The following is a 16,577-nucleotide window of genomic DNA, read 5'->3' on the forward strand; positions in this document are numbered from 1 at the left end:
ATGCAAATCACCATGACGTCACAGAGACAACCATATTGACTCCAATTTTGAGCGAGAAACACTGAGTCGCGGGAAGGCGTGGAAACCCCGGGTGAGCAGAAGAGGTAAGAGTCGCTGGGGCTGAGGCTGCAGAAACTGGGCAGGCAGGGGCTAGGGTGGGCATTTTGTGAGTAGTTAAAATCTCAAACGTTAGCGTGGCGAAGACAAAATAGAGAAAACGCACTGTGAACATAAGAAAATACGCCCACGAGAACAAAAAAAAAGGAACTTGACTTGCTTATCTGAGTTGCTGGAATCGATCAACACCTGTAACCAAAAACGAATCGTAGTCAAACTAACACGCTGACTACTAGAAAACTTACAGAAGCGAACGCATAGAATCTACAAAACCCGCAATCGAAACCATGTTTTTCTTTATAACGTAAAATATTCAGTCTCCGTAGAGACTGTCAAAAATTGCCAATGCCGACTGTATTTCAAGTCGTCACGGCGGGGTATTGGGAAAAGTTTTCAATTAGCAATAATCGCGCCTCGGATAAACCTCATTGGCTACGATACTGCCACTGCGCAAAGCTAACGAGAAACGCCCCCTACGCATCACCCCCAATAAGCAAGGTTCCTATTTCAGAAAGAGGAGTTTGAGTCGCCTGGAAAAACCTTCAAATGTTGTTTGGTTGGACATTATATAAACACATGAAGAGCTCTCGGAATGCATAAGCTGTTTCTGAAGATTCAGTTGTTTGATGTAACTATGTTTTGGTGGAGAATGAAGCAAAGCATTATGGGAGAGATGTTCTCTAATAGCTTAATTCAGAGAATGAATGGGGCGGATGAGGAATCGACTCAGTATCAGGATGCTGTTCACTTGGCTCCCATTTCCCAGTGTAACTATGTCTCTAAAAGTTTTTTTTAATTGTGATAAAATATACATAACATAAAATTTACTATTTAAACATTTTTACGGTACAGTTCAGTAGCGTTAAGCACATTTACAGTGTTTGCAACAATCACCACTATACCTCTCCAGAACTTTTTCATCATTCCAAACTCTGTACCTATGAAACACTAACGCCCCCATTCCTCCCTCCTCTAGTCCCTGGCAACCCCTGTTCTGCTTTCTGTCTGTGAATTTGACTACTCTAAGTGCCTCATATAAGCAGAATCATACAATATTTGATCCTTTGTGTCTGGCTTATTTCATAGCATAATGTTTTTAAGGTCCACCCATGTTGTAGTACATATCAGAATTTCATTCCCTTTTATACCTAATATTCTATTCTGTGGAATTTTGTTATCCTTTTATCCTTCTATAGACACGCGTTCCTTCCTCCTTTTGGCTATTGTGAATAAGGCTTCTATGAATGTTGGCATCCAAACGTCAGTTTTGAGTCCTTGTTTTCAATTCTTTTGTGTATATACCTAGAAGTGGAATTTCTGGATCGCATGGTAATTCCATGTTTAATACAAAAGAGTTTTCTGTGGACTTGTTAATTCAGAGGAGAGGGGCTGAAAGAAAGAGGTTATTTCTGCAGAAATAGCCACAGTTCATGAAGTTTGAAGTAATTTTCACTTTCATTGCCTATTTTCCCTCAGCAAGTGGAAAGCTGTTAGAAAACTATATCTGGCCTTGTTTTCTCCCTGAACTATAGTCTCCAAAATACTTTTGGTTTTTGTTACTCATTAAGATGCAAATAGTAGCTCCGAGAAACTGACATTTTCCCCATTTTATTGTAAAAAATTTTGAACATGAAACATTCAAAGTATCATTCAGTGAACATTCGTGTTGTCATCATCTGGATGCAAAAATGGCATTTTAAAGACCTGTTTGATGCTAATGTGTAGTTATTTATTTATTTGTTTGGTCACAGCCATAACTGCCAGGGTAGGCAAAACCAGCAGGAAAAAGGAAAAGACTAGCGAGCTGATTTAGGTTATTTTACTTTAATCCAATCAAGGAGTTAGTCATTAATGTCCGCTGTGGTGGAGTTGTGAGAAATAAAAGACTAGGGTTATCCAAAGAACATCTCAGCCCTTGAGAATGTCTTGATTGGATGGCTCATTACACTCTGTCAGTAGCTATCAAGGGAAATCGTGTGTTTCACCAGCTGTCTTGGATGCCTTCACCCTCCACAGACGCCTTTTCAATGCTATGAGAAAAATGGAAAACTCCGCTAACTTCTCCCCAGAACATGAGACTCTCTGGGGCCCAAAAGCACAATAGTCCTGTATGTCCAGCCAATCCCTATTAATGATGCTCATTCCACTTGGAGAACTAAAAAACTAACACGGGTTTGAAATGTTTCATAATAAAATTTGACCGGGGGGGGGGGGGGGAATGTCACCATTTTGGCATTTCCATAGGTTTTGATCAAACACCATGTGTGGAGAAAACGTTCTAGATTACAACTTTTTGACTTGGCAAAAGTTTCTATTCTGTGCTTTGGTCCTTTCTTTCAGCTGATGTGGTCATGCTAACTAAGGCACAAAAGGCCTTCATGTCAGGTGATCCTCCCCACCTAGTAAATCTTACAGCTAGTGACCTATCCCAGCTGTTGCTGGAGGTACTGCTGCCAAACTACTGGACTGATTTACCTTACCAATATTTACCTCGGTGCATACAATGAGAGGGCCGGGACTCACACTCTGACTCCGGCCTCCGTACTACTCCCCTGAGCTTCAGTTCATCTTAAAATGGGGGAAGGGGATCCTTAGGTGGTTTTCAAGGTCCCCGCTGGCTGCCCTTTGATTATGTTCCAAGACACCCACAAATTGATATCTTATTTAGGCGATGCTATAGAGCAGCAGTTCTCATTGGAAACACATTAGAAACAACTGGAAAGTTTGTAAATCGACTTTGACGTCTAGGCGTCTCCCCACACAAATTAAATCGGAATCTCTGGGAGTGAAAGCCAAGCGTGGTGTTGGTTCATTTAATAAAAACACAAGATGACAGGGCTCGGCCGTGCCCGAGTGGTTAACTTCGTGCACTCCGCTTGGGCTGGGCAGGGTTTCACTGGTTCGGATCCTGGGCGTGGACATGGCACCATTCATCAGGCCACGCTGAGGTGGCGTCCCACATGCCACAACTAGAAGAACCCACAACTAAAAAATATATAATATACAACTATGTACTTGGGGGATTTGGGGAGAAAAAGCAGGAAAAAAAAGATTGGCAACAGTCCTTAGCTAAGGTGCCAAACTTTAAAAAAAAAAACACGAGATGAGAAATTAAGAAGCCAAGTGAGTAAACACATTAGTCCCTATATATTATATTTGGCTTTCATTGTTCATATTAATTGTAAAAACAATTTTTCATATATTTGTGAAAGAATGTAGTCACAACCCACTGCAAGGTGGGAACTTGATTCTGTCACGGTGAGTGGAAAGGACCATAAACATTGAAGTTGAGGATGAGTCAAATCTTGCATTATTAAAGCTTCCATCTTAAGGGAGAATGCATGCCTAAATTAGCGCTGTTCGGATGTACTGTTTTGCACTCAGGACGTTGGTGTCCAAGCTTTTAACCGCTTCTCTGAGACAACTTGCTGGCTTAGGTGAGAAAGGCACATCGCGAACCAGGGTTCAAGCCTCTGAACCTTAGAGGAGAGGCGGACAGGGGGCGCTACTGGACAATCTGAGTCCCTCAAGAGGATTGTGGGACTTGTAGTTTTTTCTGTATCACTTTAGCTTCATGAACTACATTTCCCAGAATGCAAATAGGGCCGGTCAGTCCCACTGTCGGGGCGTAAGGTGTCCTTTAAGCTGTGAAAGTGTGAAAGGTAAGTGTGTTCTGTGCGGGCTGCAGGTTTCTACAAGTTGTGGATTTCTTGTAAGAGATTCCATTTCTCCTTTTTGCCCTTTGGTGGGACCTGAGAGAGACCAGCTGTTCCAGGAGAGCGTGTTTTCAGCGGGGTTTCTCGAGCCCTGTGGTCTCAAGAATCGGGACTATGTATTTGTTTAGCTGTTCACGTGTTGCTGCGGAATGTCAAGGAGAAATTGGGGTCCTGAACCCAGATCTGGAGAGCAGAGCATAAAATAATGTTTACATACGGGGTACGTGTCACTAGAGAATTTCTGCGTTACATCAAATATGTCAAAGCCTTGTTTTTACAACTAGAAAAGCTGACCCGCGGGGGTAGAATGTCTTGTCTGGTCTCAATACTCTTTGCTGTGTGCAAGTATCAGAGTTTGCAATTGAGGGTAAGCTAAAAGAATATGGGGAAAACGAAAGAATAAAATGTGTGCATGTGCTTAATTACATTAATAAAATCAAAAGCCTGAAAAGTCTGAGTAACCACTTCATCAACACCCGGCATGCTAGAAGTCATATGTGATTCTCTTAGGTTATGAAGAAATAAGATCATTCTAATTTATAAAATAGAAGTAGGTTTATGGAGCACACAGTCCCCAAGGGATGGTATTCACTAAAAATATAAATGTATTCCTCTTGCAGAGACATATTTAGATGTAATCATAGATAGAATGACAATGGACTATTAAGGGATTTAAAAGATTTGGGGCTAAGCCGTTAACCTTTTGAAGTTTATAAGGAATTCAGTTCTGACCAGCCATGTATTTCTGGGAGAGACAGAATAGGCCTTAAGTTAGGCTAGAATCCTGCTTTACCAATTTTTGCTTTACCTTCCTTCTTTTTTAAAATAGACTTTATTTTTTAGAGCCCCCCCCCCTTTTTTTTAAGATTAGCCCTGAGCTAACGTCTGCCGCCACTTCTCTTCTTTTGCTGAGGAAGACTGGCCCTGAGCTAACATCGTGCCCATCTTCCTCTACTTTATATGTGGGATGCATGCCACAGCATGACTTGACAAGCAATGCGTAGATCCACACCTGGGATCCGAACAGGCGAACCTGGGCCGTGTGAACTTACCCGCTGTGCCAACTGGCGAGCCCTCTTTTTTTTTTTTTTTAAATAAACCAAAATACATAGTTTCCCTTAGATGCAGAAAGGCTTGGCAGATTCACCAGCCATTTTCCGTTATTTCCATCTCATGGCCACTGGCATAGTAGAGCTGTAGCTGTGGGTTCTTAAGAGGTTAGGAAGACAAGATGGCTTGGGCTGTTATGAAATAGTCCAGTATGGAGACAAGATTTTAATATGTGGAAGGTATTAGAAATTGTTGACCAAAACAAATTGTTAAGGTAATTAAAAGGTAGGCTTGTTGTTCAGGTTGGACTTCATGGGACCCAGGAGGGTGTTCTGGAATCAGTTTGTACCAGTGAGGATCAATTGTTAAATATTCAGGAATTTGCTAGTCATTTGTTAAACCATTGGTGGCCTGAAATTGGCCATTATGGGATATTTTTCTTTTTTGAGGGGGAGGGTATGAGGGAAGCCAGTTTACCAGCATACCTCTGGCAAGGGTCAGTTGTCTCTAAAGCCTGGAGCCCCAGTGTTCAATACATCCTTGAATTATCAGATCCTGAGCTGGCTCACCCTTCCAAATTTTACAACAGACTGGATTACAAAATAAGATTATAAATACACTCTAAGTGTGTGTAGGGGGCAGGGGGCTGTACCTTTCCAGTGAAAGATATTCTTGTTTATTTGGGGGCCATCCTTCAAGGTACTGAAGTCATTCATTCATTATCAATAGGTTGTTGAGATAAACATGAAATCTACCGCTGGAAGTAGTATGGTCTGCAGGGGTAGTTTTCTTAGATTATATAAAAACCCATACTCCAATACATTTTTCTTTTTTTTTTTTGAGGAAGATCAGCCCTAAGATAACATCTGCTGCCAATCCTCCTCTTTTTTGCTGAGGAAGCCTGGCCCTGAGCTAACATCCGTGCCCATCTTCCTCTACTTTCTGTGTGGGATGCCTGCCACAGCATGGCTTGCCAAGCGGTGCCATGTCGGCACCCGGGATCCGAACCGGTGAACCCTGGGCCACCGAGAAGCGGAACGTGCAAACTTAACCGCTGCACCATCGGGCCGGCCCCTTCCAATACATTTTTCTAATACCTAGATATTCTCTTTCAGAAGACAGTATTGTATGCAATGCCAACAAATTCCTACTCCCCAGCCATTTCTCAATATCATGCTTTTGGCTCTCCTCACCCTTCTCATAAAACATTTCAGTGTACAGGTTTACTGATTATTAGATACCTTTTGGGTTGGCAGCTTTCAGATATAAGTTGGATGAGTCTTGAAATCTCATCAGTAACCTGCTCCCAAATCCCATTTAGGGTGGACTTTTTTGGGGCAACGCCACCCAAGATTTCTTTTATTAGTGATTTCTTGCCTAGAAGTTAGTTAGGGTTTGTCTATATATTTTTAGGCCAACCCTAGCCCCTGTTTATCACTGTAGTGTTGATAATCATGTGCCCTTGCTTTCATTTTTGTCTAGATCAAGGGCAACGTGAAAGAGGCAGACTTTAAAATTACCAGCCCTAATTCACTTTGTGCATTTAATTTCATGTACGTTTTCTCCAAAAAACTATATGACTGTCGATATAGTCCAGATGTTGGAGTTTTGTCTACCTTTAAAGTAAAACATTCCACATTTTAGCTTCTCTTCAAACTTCTCCATTCTTTCTTTTCTTCTCACTTTTCTGATCATATCTCTTAAACTTTTAAAATATTCAAAAGAATAAGCATTTTCCTTCATCTCATGGCTTTTAGCATTCCTGCACTTCCACTGTCCTGGATGCACTAGGACGTCTTCAATCCAGACATTCCTCTAAAGAATTATTATTATTTTTTAAAATTTTATTGCAGAGATAGAATAATATAATGAACCGCCATTCATGAACCCATCACCCAGCTTCAACAATTAACAATTCATGGCTAATCTTGCTTCACTTATATACTCCTATCTACCCCCCCTTAATATTTTGAAACAAATCCTCCCAGATATATCATTTCGTCCAAATATTTCAGTATGTAACTCTATAGGATGAGGACTTTTAAAAAAAATCACAATACCATTTGTCATATATTAAAAAGTTAACACTAATTTTTTTTTTTTAAAGATTTTATTTTTTCCTTTTTTCTCCCCAAAGCCCCCTGGTGCATAGTTGTATATTCTTGGTTGTGGGTCCTTCTAGTTGTTGCATGTGGGATGCTGCCTCAGCGTGGTTTGATGAGCAGTGCCATGTCCACGCCCAGGATTCGAACCAACGAAACACTGGGCTGCCTGCAGCGGAGCGCGCGAACTTAACCACTCGGCCACGGGGCCAGCCCCAACACTAATTTTTTAATATCAAACATCTGGTTAATGTTAAATTTTCCAGTTGTCTTATGTCATATTTTTAAAGTGTATTTGAATCAGGATCCAAATAGGGCCCACAGTATTATAATTGGCTGGTATGTCTTTAAATCTCTTTTAATCTATAATTCCCGCCTCGTATCTCTCTGTCTTTATCTCTCACAGTTTATTTGTTGAAGAAACCAATTTGTCTGTCCTGTAGTTTCCCATAGTCTGACTTTGCTGATTGACAAATGGTATCATCTAACACATTACTTTGGCCTCTGTATTTCCTATAAATTGTTAATTAGCTCTAGTGACTTGATCAGAGTCAAGTTCAATTTTTTTTCCAAGACCACATCTTGGGTGGTGGTGTGCTGTTCCATCAAGAGTCTCATAATTCTGGTTCTCTCTCTTTTTGTAATGTTAGCAGCTGTTGATATTCAGTGCCTAGATCCTACTATTGTTTTTCGGCTATAAAATTAATGAAGTTCTCATACATTCTCCCTTCCTCCAGCCCCTGGCAACTACCGGCCTGCTTTCTGTCTCTATAGATTTGCGTGTTCTGGACATTTAAGTGGAATCATATGATATATGTCATTTGGTGACTGGCTTCTTACATCTAGCATAATGTTTTCAATGTTAATCCATACTGTAGCATATATCAGAACTTCATTCCTTTTTATAACTGAATAATATTCCATTGTGTGGATAGACCACATTTTGTTTATCCACTTATTAGGTGATGGTTACCTTTGGGTTTTTTTGTTTTTTTTTTTTAAAGATTTTATTTTTCCTTTTTCTCCCTAAAGCCCCCTAGTACATAGTTGCATATTTTTAGTTGTGGGTCCTTCTAGCTGTGGCATGTGGGATGCCACCTCAGCATGGCCTGATGAGTGGTGCTATGTCCACACCCAGGATCCGAACCGGCAAAACCCTGGGCCACCGAGGCAGAGTGTGCAAACTTAACCACTTGGCCACGGGGCCGGCCCCTTACCTTTGTTTTTAAAAACCAGTTTCTAAAAAAGAAACCCAAAAGTATCAAACTGATAGATAAAGAGAACAGATTGGTGGTTACCAGAGGCAGGGGGTGAGGGTGGGTGAAATGGGTGAAGGGGGTCGAAAGGTGTAAAATTCCAGTTATGGAACAATTCATGGGGATGTAATGTACAGCATGGTGACTATAGTTAATAACACTGTATTGCATATTTGAAAGTTACTAAGAGAATAAATCTTCAAAGTCCTCATCACAAGGAAAAAAATTTTTCTCTAACTATGTATGGTGACAGATGTTGACTAGACTTATTGTGGTGATCATGTCATAATATATATAATATCAAAATCATTATGTTGTACACCTGAAACTAACATAATGCTACATGTCAATTATACCTCAACAAACAAGCAAAAGTTTCTCACATGAGGTTTCTTTCTCTCTAGAATGAGGATGAGCTTTGGGTTGACTTTCAGGACAGCAAAAGGCCGCTGGCTGGTGAACCTCAGCCGGCAGTGCTCACATGGATCCACTGGGTTATTTGTGCCACCAAGTCCTCCTCTGGACCCTGAGAAAGTCAAAGAGCTACAGCGCTTCATCACCCTTTCCAAAAGACTCCTAGTGATGACAGGGGCAGGAATCTCCACTGAGTCGGGGATCCCAGACTACAGGTCAGAAAAGGTGGGACTTTATGCCCGCACTGACCGGAGGCCCATCCAGCATGGGGATTTTATACGGAGTGCTCCAATCCGCCAGAGGTATTGGGCGAGAAACTTTGTGGGCTGGCCCCAGTTCTCCTCCCACCAACCTAACCCTGCACACTTGGCTTTGAGCAACTGGGAGAGACTCGGCAAGCTGTACTGGTTGGTGACCCAAAATGTGGATGCCTTGCACACCAAGGCAGGGAGTCAGCGCCTGACAGAACTCCATGGATGCATGCACAGGTGCAGGAAGGCCTAAATAGTTTGAACACAGAAACGTAGGCTTCCGTAAGAATGGGGACTTTGGCTGTCTTGATCACTGTCGTCTTCATTAGACCTTGAGAAAAGGATTTGGGAGCAAGTTGTTCATTTTGGAGTTGATCCCAGCAAACTCAGTGAGGGAGTGGGGAAGTGAAACAGGGAAGGGAGGAAAGCCAAGAAAAGGGTAGGTTAATGAATGGTTACTGCTTTGGGCAGCTGGGGCTTAATTTTGCGAGGGACCCCCCCAGACTGTCTGGAGCATGTTTCAGAATTGTCTCACTGAAAGTTGAGGAAGATGGGGTGTTTATCCACCGTCTCCCTTCCCTCATTGGCTGAGGGTCACTCTTGGGGAATTAACTCCCTAACACTGACTCTGCTCCTCTTGAGAAGCCTTCCTTGTTCAGAGAACACCGTAGGCAAGAGAGATGCAGAAAGTTGCTTATAGGACCACTGTGTGCAGTGGCTCTAGGGTATCCTGAGGGGACTATGAGCAGAGCACCAGCAGCACATGCTACACACTGCTGGGTCTCAGGGGCCTTGACACACAACACAGTGTAGCCTGAAATATAGTCAGAACCCAATAAACATTGATGGAATGAACACATGTAGCCCCGGCAATAACTTGTAGCTAATTGCAGACCATTTCCTTATCTTTAAGCCCCAGAGATCCTCCGCTGAGAACTAAAATCAGTCTGCCAACTGTAAAATGTTTATTGGGTGCCTGCAACATGTGGTGTGTACTGGTGTGCTACTTGTTGGTGTGGAGGGGTTAAAGCCAAAATATAAAACATGGTCTACTTTATGTGTGAGAACTTTGCAATCTGTTTAGGGGGAGACCCAAAAACAACAGGTTTAATGACAAACAGCTCTATACAGGATTGTTAAGTTGTATAATCCTTGATAGACAAGCTTTACAAGTTCAGAGAAACAGATTTAGTAAAGATTGGAGTAATAAGGAAAGCTTTTATGGGTAAGGTGGGGCTTGAGACTGACTCAGGTTTGACCAGGCAAAGAGCAGGAAAGAAGGCTTTCTCTGTGAAAGGAATTTCTAGAGCCCAGAGGAATCTGGCTTGGCCTCTGTAGAGACTAGTATGAAATCAGATTGTCTGGGTCAGATTGTCTGGGAAGGCTAGACCCAAATCATGGATGCATTTGAAAATTATGCAGTGCAATCTGGGACTATTGTGAGAGACCAAAGGGGACTATTAGTGGTTTCTGAGCAAGAAAACAGCATGATAAAAATAGCATTTGAGGAAGGCTAAACAGGATTAGAGAGAGTGGCTCAGGGAGGTCAGCCTGAAGGACCTAGATTAAGGCGGTATCAGGACAAAGAGAGACCTAATGATGGCCATGGGTCCATTAAAAAATTATTTTTTCATGATGAAAATTTCAAACATCCACAAAAGTAAAGAGAATAGTATAATGAGCTCCCATATACCATCACTTAGATTATCAACGAGTTTTATCTTGTCTACTTTATCCCTTCTCTCCCTGTCTCTTCTTAAATATTTTAAGACAAATCCAAGACTTAATGTCATTTCACAGGGGGCCTTGTAAGTAAAAAAGTCAGCATGATCTGATGGCTGACTAGAAAAAGAGTAAAAGGAGAAGAATGAGTAACTAGTTTTTTCCAAGGGTTTCAGCGCAAGTAACTGGAGAAATGATGGTGATGGAGAAATTGGGGAGGCGAGGTTGAAGACAGAAGGGAAGCTTGACAGGACAGCCAAGAAGACTTGGAATTGGACTAGAGTTTGGGAGAGAGCAGGAGAGGAGTCTTAGATAGAGGGAGAAACCATTAGCACAGAGGTGTTCGGCAGTGAAAACGGAGAGTCCCCAAGGTGAGGACCGTAGGAAGAAAACAGCCTGGAGGATTGAAGAGCAGAGGAGGAACCAACTAAAGCACCTTTCCTTCCTTCAACAGCTATTTAGTGAGTGCCCACAGCATGCAGGCACTGACCTAGGTGGTGGGCCTAGAGCAGTGATCAAAGGACTCTAAGTTCTTGCCCTCACGGAGCTCACGTTCCGCTGGTTAGAGAGGTGAGAAGAGAATCAGAAGATATTGTGTCATAGACACCAAGGGGGGAATGTGTCTTAAAGAGAGGGTGGTGACCGACAGTGACTATTCCAGCAGATGAGGAGAGCAGAGGATGGAGGGAAAAACACTGGTTTTGGCACTAAAGAAATCATTTGCTAAAGCATTTGCAGTTTTGTTAAGGATAAAAATGAGCCAGCAGAAAGTTGAGCAGGGAGTGTGTAGTAAGGAAACAGATGTACATCACTTGTTCTAGAAGGTTGGCAGTGGAAGGAAGGTGAGAAACAAACGATGGTAGCCAAAGAAGTCATGAAAAGGTATTCCCAAAATGGAGAAAAACTGGGTGTTAGAAAAAGAAAGCAATGATGTAGGGGCTGAAAATGGTCGAGGATGAAATATCTTCGGCAGCTTCGTGCCTCCCAGGACAGATGGTTCAGTCGGCCTCCTCTTTGGTTTCAGGGTCCTCTGCTTGCATTGTGGTGAACAGACTCCCCGCGGGGTGCTGCAGGAGCGGTTCGAGGTCCTGAACCCCACCTGGAGTGCCGAGGCCCACGGCCTGGCTCCCGATGGCGATGTCTTTCTCACAGAGGAGGAGGTCCAGAACTTTCAGGTCCCGTCCTGTGCTCGATGTAGAGGCCCCCTGAAACCAGATGTCGTTTTCTTCGGGGACACAGTGAGCGCTGACAAGGTTGACTTTGTACACAGGCGTGTCAAGGAAGCCGACTCCCTCTTGGTTGTGGGATCGTCCTTGCAGGTGTCTGACTTGGTTGCAGGGGGTAACTGTCCCTTTTGGGGGATAGGGAGCCCTGGAGAGGCTCCCCTCCTGGTTTCTCTCTTTGTGCATCTAGAAAGCTCTTACCTGGCTCTTCTCCTGGTACAGGTGTACTCTGGTTACAAGTTTATCCTCACTGCCTGGGAGAAGAAGCTACCCATTGCAATACTGAACATTGGGCCCACACGGTCGGATGGCTTGGCATGTCTAAAACTGGATTCTCGTTGTGGAGAGTTGCTGCCTTTAATAGACCCACACTGACCACAGCCTGATGTTCCTGCGCCGGAAACTGGAATTTCCACTTGAATCCTGCTGCTAAAGGTAAATGCCTTCTCAGATATCAGATGCCAGTTTCCAGTCAACTGAGAGCACTGACAAAATACAGAAGGTTCTAGGCTGCTTAATGTGTGGCCATTCTTAATTAAAACCAATTTTTTAATGTGCATTAAGCTATAGTGTTTGAAAGACTATGATTTTCAAATTCTAAGCACATGGCTATTTAAGACAATGTTCCAAAATCTCCTGTTTTTTAAAAAAAAAACAGCTTTATGAGATATAATTCATATATCAGAAAGTTCACCCTTTAAAAGTAGACAATTAACATTTTTTTTTCCGTCTTCTCCCCAAAGTCCCCAGTACATAGTTGTATATTTTAGTTGTAGGTCTTTCTAGTTCTGCTCTGGAGTCGCTGCCTCAGCATGGCTTGATGAGCAGTGCCAGGTCCATGCCCAGGATCCAAACCGGTGAAACTCCAGGCCGCTGAAGCGGAGCACGTGAACCCAACCACTCAGCCACAGGGCCGACCCCATAATTAACTTTTTTTTTTGAGGAAGATTAGCCCTGAGCTAACTGCTGCCAGTCCTCCTCTTTTTGCTGAGGAAGGCTGGCCCTGAGCTAACATCTGTGCCCATGTTCCTCTGCTTTCTATGTGGGACGCCTGCCACAGCATGGCTTGCCAAGCAGTGCCATGTCCACACCCAGGATCCGAACTAGCGAACCCCGGGCTGCCGAAGTGAAATGTGCAAACTTAACCACTGTGCCACCGGGCTGGCCCCTACAATTAACTTTTAATACACTCATGAAGTTGTACGTTAATCACCACTGTCTAATTCCAGAACATTGTCATAATCCCAGAAAGCAACCTTGTACTCATTAGCAGTCTCTCCTCACCACCACCACAGTTGCCCCCAGTCCCTGACAACAGCTAATCTTTCAGTTTCTGCCTATTTTAGACATCCCGTACAATCTGTGGGCTTTTGTCTCTGGCTTTTCCACTTAGCATGTTTTCAGTGTCATCCACATTGTAGCATGTGTCAGTACTTTCTATCTATTTTAACCTATGAGTACAGCCACTTAAAAAAACAACAGCTTTACTGAGAGATAAATCACATACCATCCAGTTCACTCATTTAATGTGTACAATTCAATAGCTTTTAGTATATTCTCAGAGGAGTACAACCACTTTTTTTTTTAATAGACCTTAATTTTTAGAGTAGTTTTTTTAGGTTCACAGCAAAATTGAGCAGAAAGTGCCAAGTTCCCATATGCCTCCTGCCCCTGTACACTCAGAGTATTCATCATTCTGCTCAAGGACATCTTGGTTGCTTCCAAGTTTTGGGAAACTATGAATAAAGCTGCTCTAAACATCCACGTGCAGGTTTTTGTGTGGTCATAAGTTTTCAACTCATTTGGGTAAATACCAAAGGAGCAAGATTGCTGGATTGCATGGTAAGAGTATGTTTAGTTTTGTAAGAAGCTGCCAAACTGCCTTCCAAAGTGACTGTCCCACCAGCAATGAATGAGAGTTCTTGTACAACCACTTTTTAAAAACTGTTGTAATTGAAGTATACTATACATACAGCCAAGTGCACATATCATAAGTGGACAGCTTGATGAAGATGCAGAGCATTTAGATCGAGGAACAGAACATTACTATACCCAACAAGTCCCCTTGGCACAAACATTTTTTAATATACTTTTAATCTAGCTCCTTTCTTTCCTTCCTTTCTTTTGCTGAGGAAGATTCACCCTAAGCTAACATCTGTTGCCGATCTTCCTCTTTTTGCTTGAGGAAGATTTGCCTGGAGCTAACATCCTCTATTTTGTATATGGGTCACCGCCTCAGCATGGCCACACGAGTGGTGTAGGTCCAGACCTGGGAACTGAATTCAGGCTGCCAAAGTGGAGCACGCCGAACTTAACCACTAGACCACAGGGCCAGCCTCTAGTTTCTTATTACTGGAATAATACATATTTATTGTACAAAGTTTAGAACAGACAGTTAAGTAAAAAGAATAGAATACAAATTGCCCATAATCCCACCCCCAAGATAACCAAAGTTCAACATTCCAGTATAACTAAATCTGTTTTCAATTGAATCAAGCTGTGCATAATGCTTTACTATGTCCTGTTTTCACATAATAATATATAGTGGCCATCTTTACATGTCCTAAATGCTATGGTTTTTTGAAAGGTAGGCTGATGTTCAAAATCATTTCCCCCACCCCACTTTCTACTTATTTTGGCATTAACTTGTTTCATTTTTTTTTCCAGATCCCTAAGAATTCATCCCTTCTTCCTCAAACTAATGGAAGCTCACTGAGGGCAGCCTGTGGAGGGCAGCAAACCAACATCTCTCTGCCAGCCTGTCTCTGAACTGGGCCGGTTTCAGAGCCAAGCAGTTAAGTTCTTCAGGCTGATGAGATTTGCCCCTGAAGAAAGACTTTTTCAGAGCAGCAGCTTCTCTTGATAGGAAAACTGCTTTCTCTTCCTTTTTACCTCCCCAGGTAGAAGAAATGGCCCGGTTAATATGTAGGCCAGAATGGTCTTTGGAGTGCTAATGTAGGGATTTCACTAATGTAGGGTGTAAGGGGAGAAGGAAATGACTTAATTTATAATCTCAAATGCTTAAATGTTTTTAACTGAAGCATTCTGATACATTTTTTTTTTTTGAAAAGATGAGCAATGGTATGAATGAATTTTTTTTAACCAAGGAATAAAGGAATCTTTTTAATAACATACCAGGTATGCGGGCTGTACATTTCTATTCTTTTTTTAATCAGGTGAAAGAGAATGGGGCTTAGTAACATGGTTCTCTAAGGATTTCTGCTTGATTTCAGCAGCCAGAACAAGACACCTGCCTTGAACCCAGCCTGTAGACAGGAAACAGTGAATTCCCAAGTGGGCTCTTAAATTGTTTTTGCCGAGGAAAGCAGCAAGACTTGTTTGATTACTGCCTTAGCCAGAAAGAATCATTGTACCAGGCTAAAGCTTTCTGCACAGTCTCAGCAAAAAGTGAAGCGGCTGAAAGAATCACAACTATTCCGGGTAGTCTTTTGTCTAAAATTAGGGCAAGCAATACACATTCATCCTGCACCCGCCTAGAAAGCAAAGTCCCGTTAACTGGGATAATCTAAGCTCTTGAAAACACAAAGAGTGCTTTTCACCTGCACAACTGTAGGTTTGCTCATAGTCATTAATTCTGCAGAGGTTGTTGTAAATCTCAGTCCAGCTTTTTTGTAGGTGAGGATCCTAAGGTGCTTTGAATCAGATTTGCTCAGTTACCCAAAGTCAATACCAATAATTGTATTCAAATCTGGGTCTTTGAATGTCAAGCCATTCTCACCCACAAATCTCAGAAATGGTTACTGACAGTCACTGTATTAAGGTCCCAGGGCTACAAAGAAACAACCTCTTGCCCTCGAGTGTCTCACCGAGGATGAGCTATTTCCTCACCCTTATTCTCTGCCAGAAAATGTCGGAGTCATGCATGGAATGACAGAATGAGAGAAAATTTAGTCCATCCCCCTTCATTTAATCTTTGAGGAAACTAAGCTCCAGGCTTACCTAAGGCCATGGTATGTGGTTTCCAAGCCGGGACTAGATCCCAAGTAGACTTCCCTCCCAGTTCTTTTCTTTTTAAACAACAATGCTTCTCTTTTGTTTGAAGGCTATGGTTAGAAAGAAGTCAGCCAGAAGTAGAAATAGAAGCCAGCAGTACACCTGGCCAAGGAGACCAGAGATGGTTAAAATGTGGGCAGTGGAGAGCAGGTTAGGTTGCCAGGGAGAGAAGGCAGGCTCTGTCATCACCTTGATGCTGGCATGATTCATGAAACCAAGTCTTGAGGACCTTAGCAATGCTCATTTTGTTCATATTTCCTCCTGAGATGGAATTCTTTCCAAAAAATTTGTCTCAAGAGGAACTTGGTATTTCTTGAAGGTGATGCTTCTCATGGTGCCTTCCTTGACATCTTTTGCCTTCTGCTCAATGGCAGTTCCTAACCCACTGTAAGTGCCCTCGGTTGGACTAACAAACATCTACTAGTAGGTGCTATCAGTTTGTCACCACCCAGGTTGCATACTTATAATTGCATAACCTAGTTTAGCCATGACTTTCAGTCACGTCCTTTCTCATTGCTGCTGCGGTTCTGCTCTGCTATCACAGTTTCGTAAGCAGAAGTCACAAAGGCAAACAACTACATAACACTCGAAACCTCCTTCGCACTAACTCCTACTTTTTTTTCTTTTTGAGGAAGATTAGCCCTGAGCTAACTGCTGCCAATCCTCCTCTTTTCTCTGAGGAAGACTGGCCTTGAGCCAACATCCATGCCCA

General features: G+C 42.5%; 1 protein-coding gene and 1 non-coding gene across 4 annotated transcripts; one reads left to right on the plus strand and one right to left on the minus strand.

Annotated features, from left to right (window-relative positions):
- Positions 1–61: 61 nt before the first annotated feature.
- Positions 62–14,983, plus strand: SIRT4 (sirtuin 4). Of its 3 annotated transcripts, none has more exons than XM_046639006.1 (5): positions 62–104; positions 8,646–9,143; positions 11,653–11,947; positions 12,074–12,286; positions 14,519–14,983. In XM_046639006.1, exons 2-4 carry the CDS (start codon positions 8,647–8,649, stop codon positions 12,224–12,226), a joined length of 945 nt encoding a protein of 314 aa, XP_046494962.1. In that variant the 5' UTR covers positions 62–104; position 8,646; the 3' UTR covers positions 12,227–12,286; positions 14,519–14,983. The 3 variants fall into 3 exon arrangements, with proteins under 3 accessions (XP_046494962.1, XP_046494961.1, XP_046494960.1); XM_046639005.1 differs by lacking the exon at positions 62–104 and adding an exon at positions 3,733–3,779; XM_046639004.1 differs by lacking the exon at positions 62–104 and adding an exon at positions 3,809–4,053.
- On the minus strand, positions 435–575 carry LOC124227474 (U4 spliceosomal RNA). Its single transcript, XR_006885485.1, has one exon. It is a non-coding gene; the product is annotated as a U4 spliceosomal RNA (small nuclear RNA).
- Positions 14,984–16,577: the final 1,594 nt, after the last annotated feature.

The sequence above is a fragment of the Equus quagga genome, chromosome 15 (assembly GCF_021613505.1).
Source record: "Equus quagga isolate Etosha38 chromosome 15, UCLA_HA_Equagga_1.0, whole genome shotgun sequence".
NCBI classification, from domain to species: Eukaryota; Metazoa; Chordata; class Mammalia; order Perissodactyla; family Equidae; genus Equus; species Equus quagga.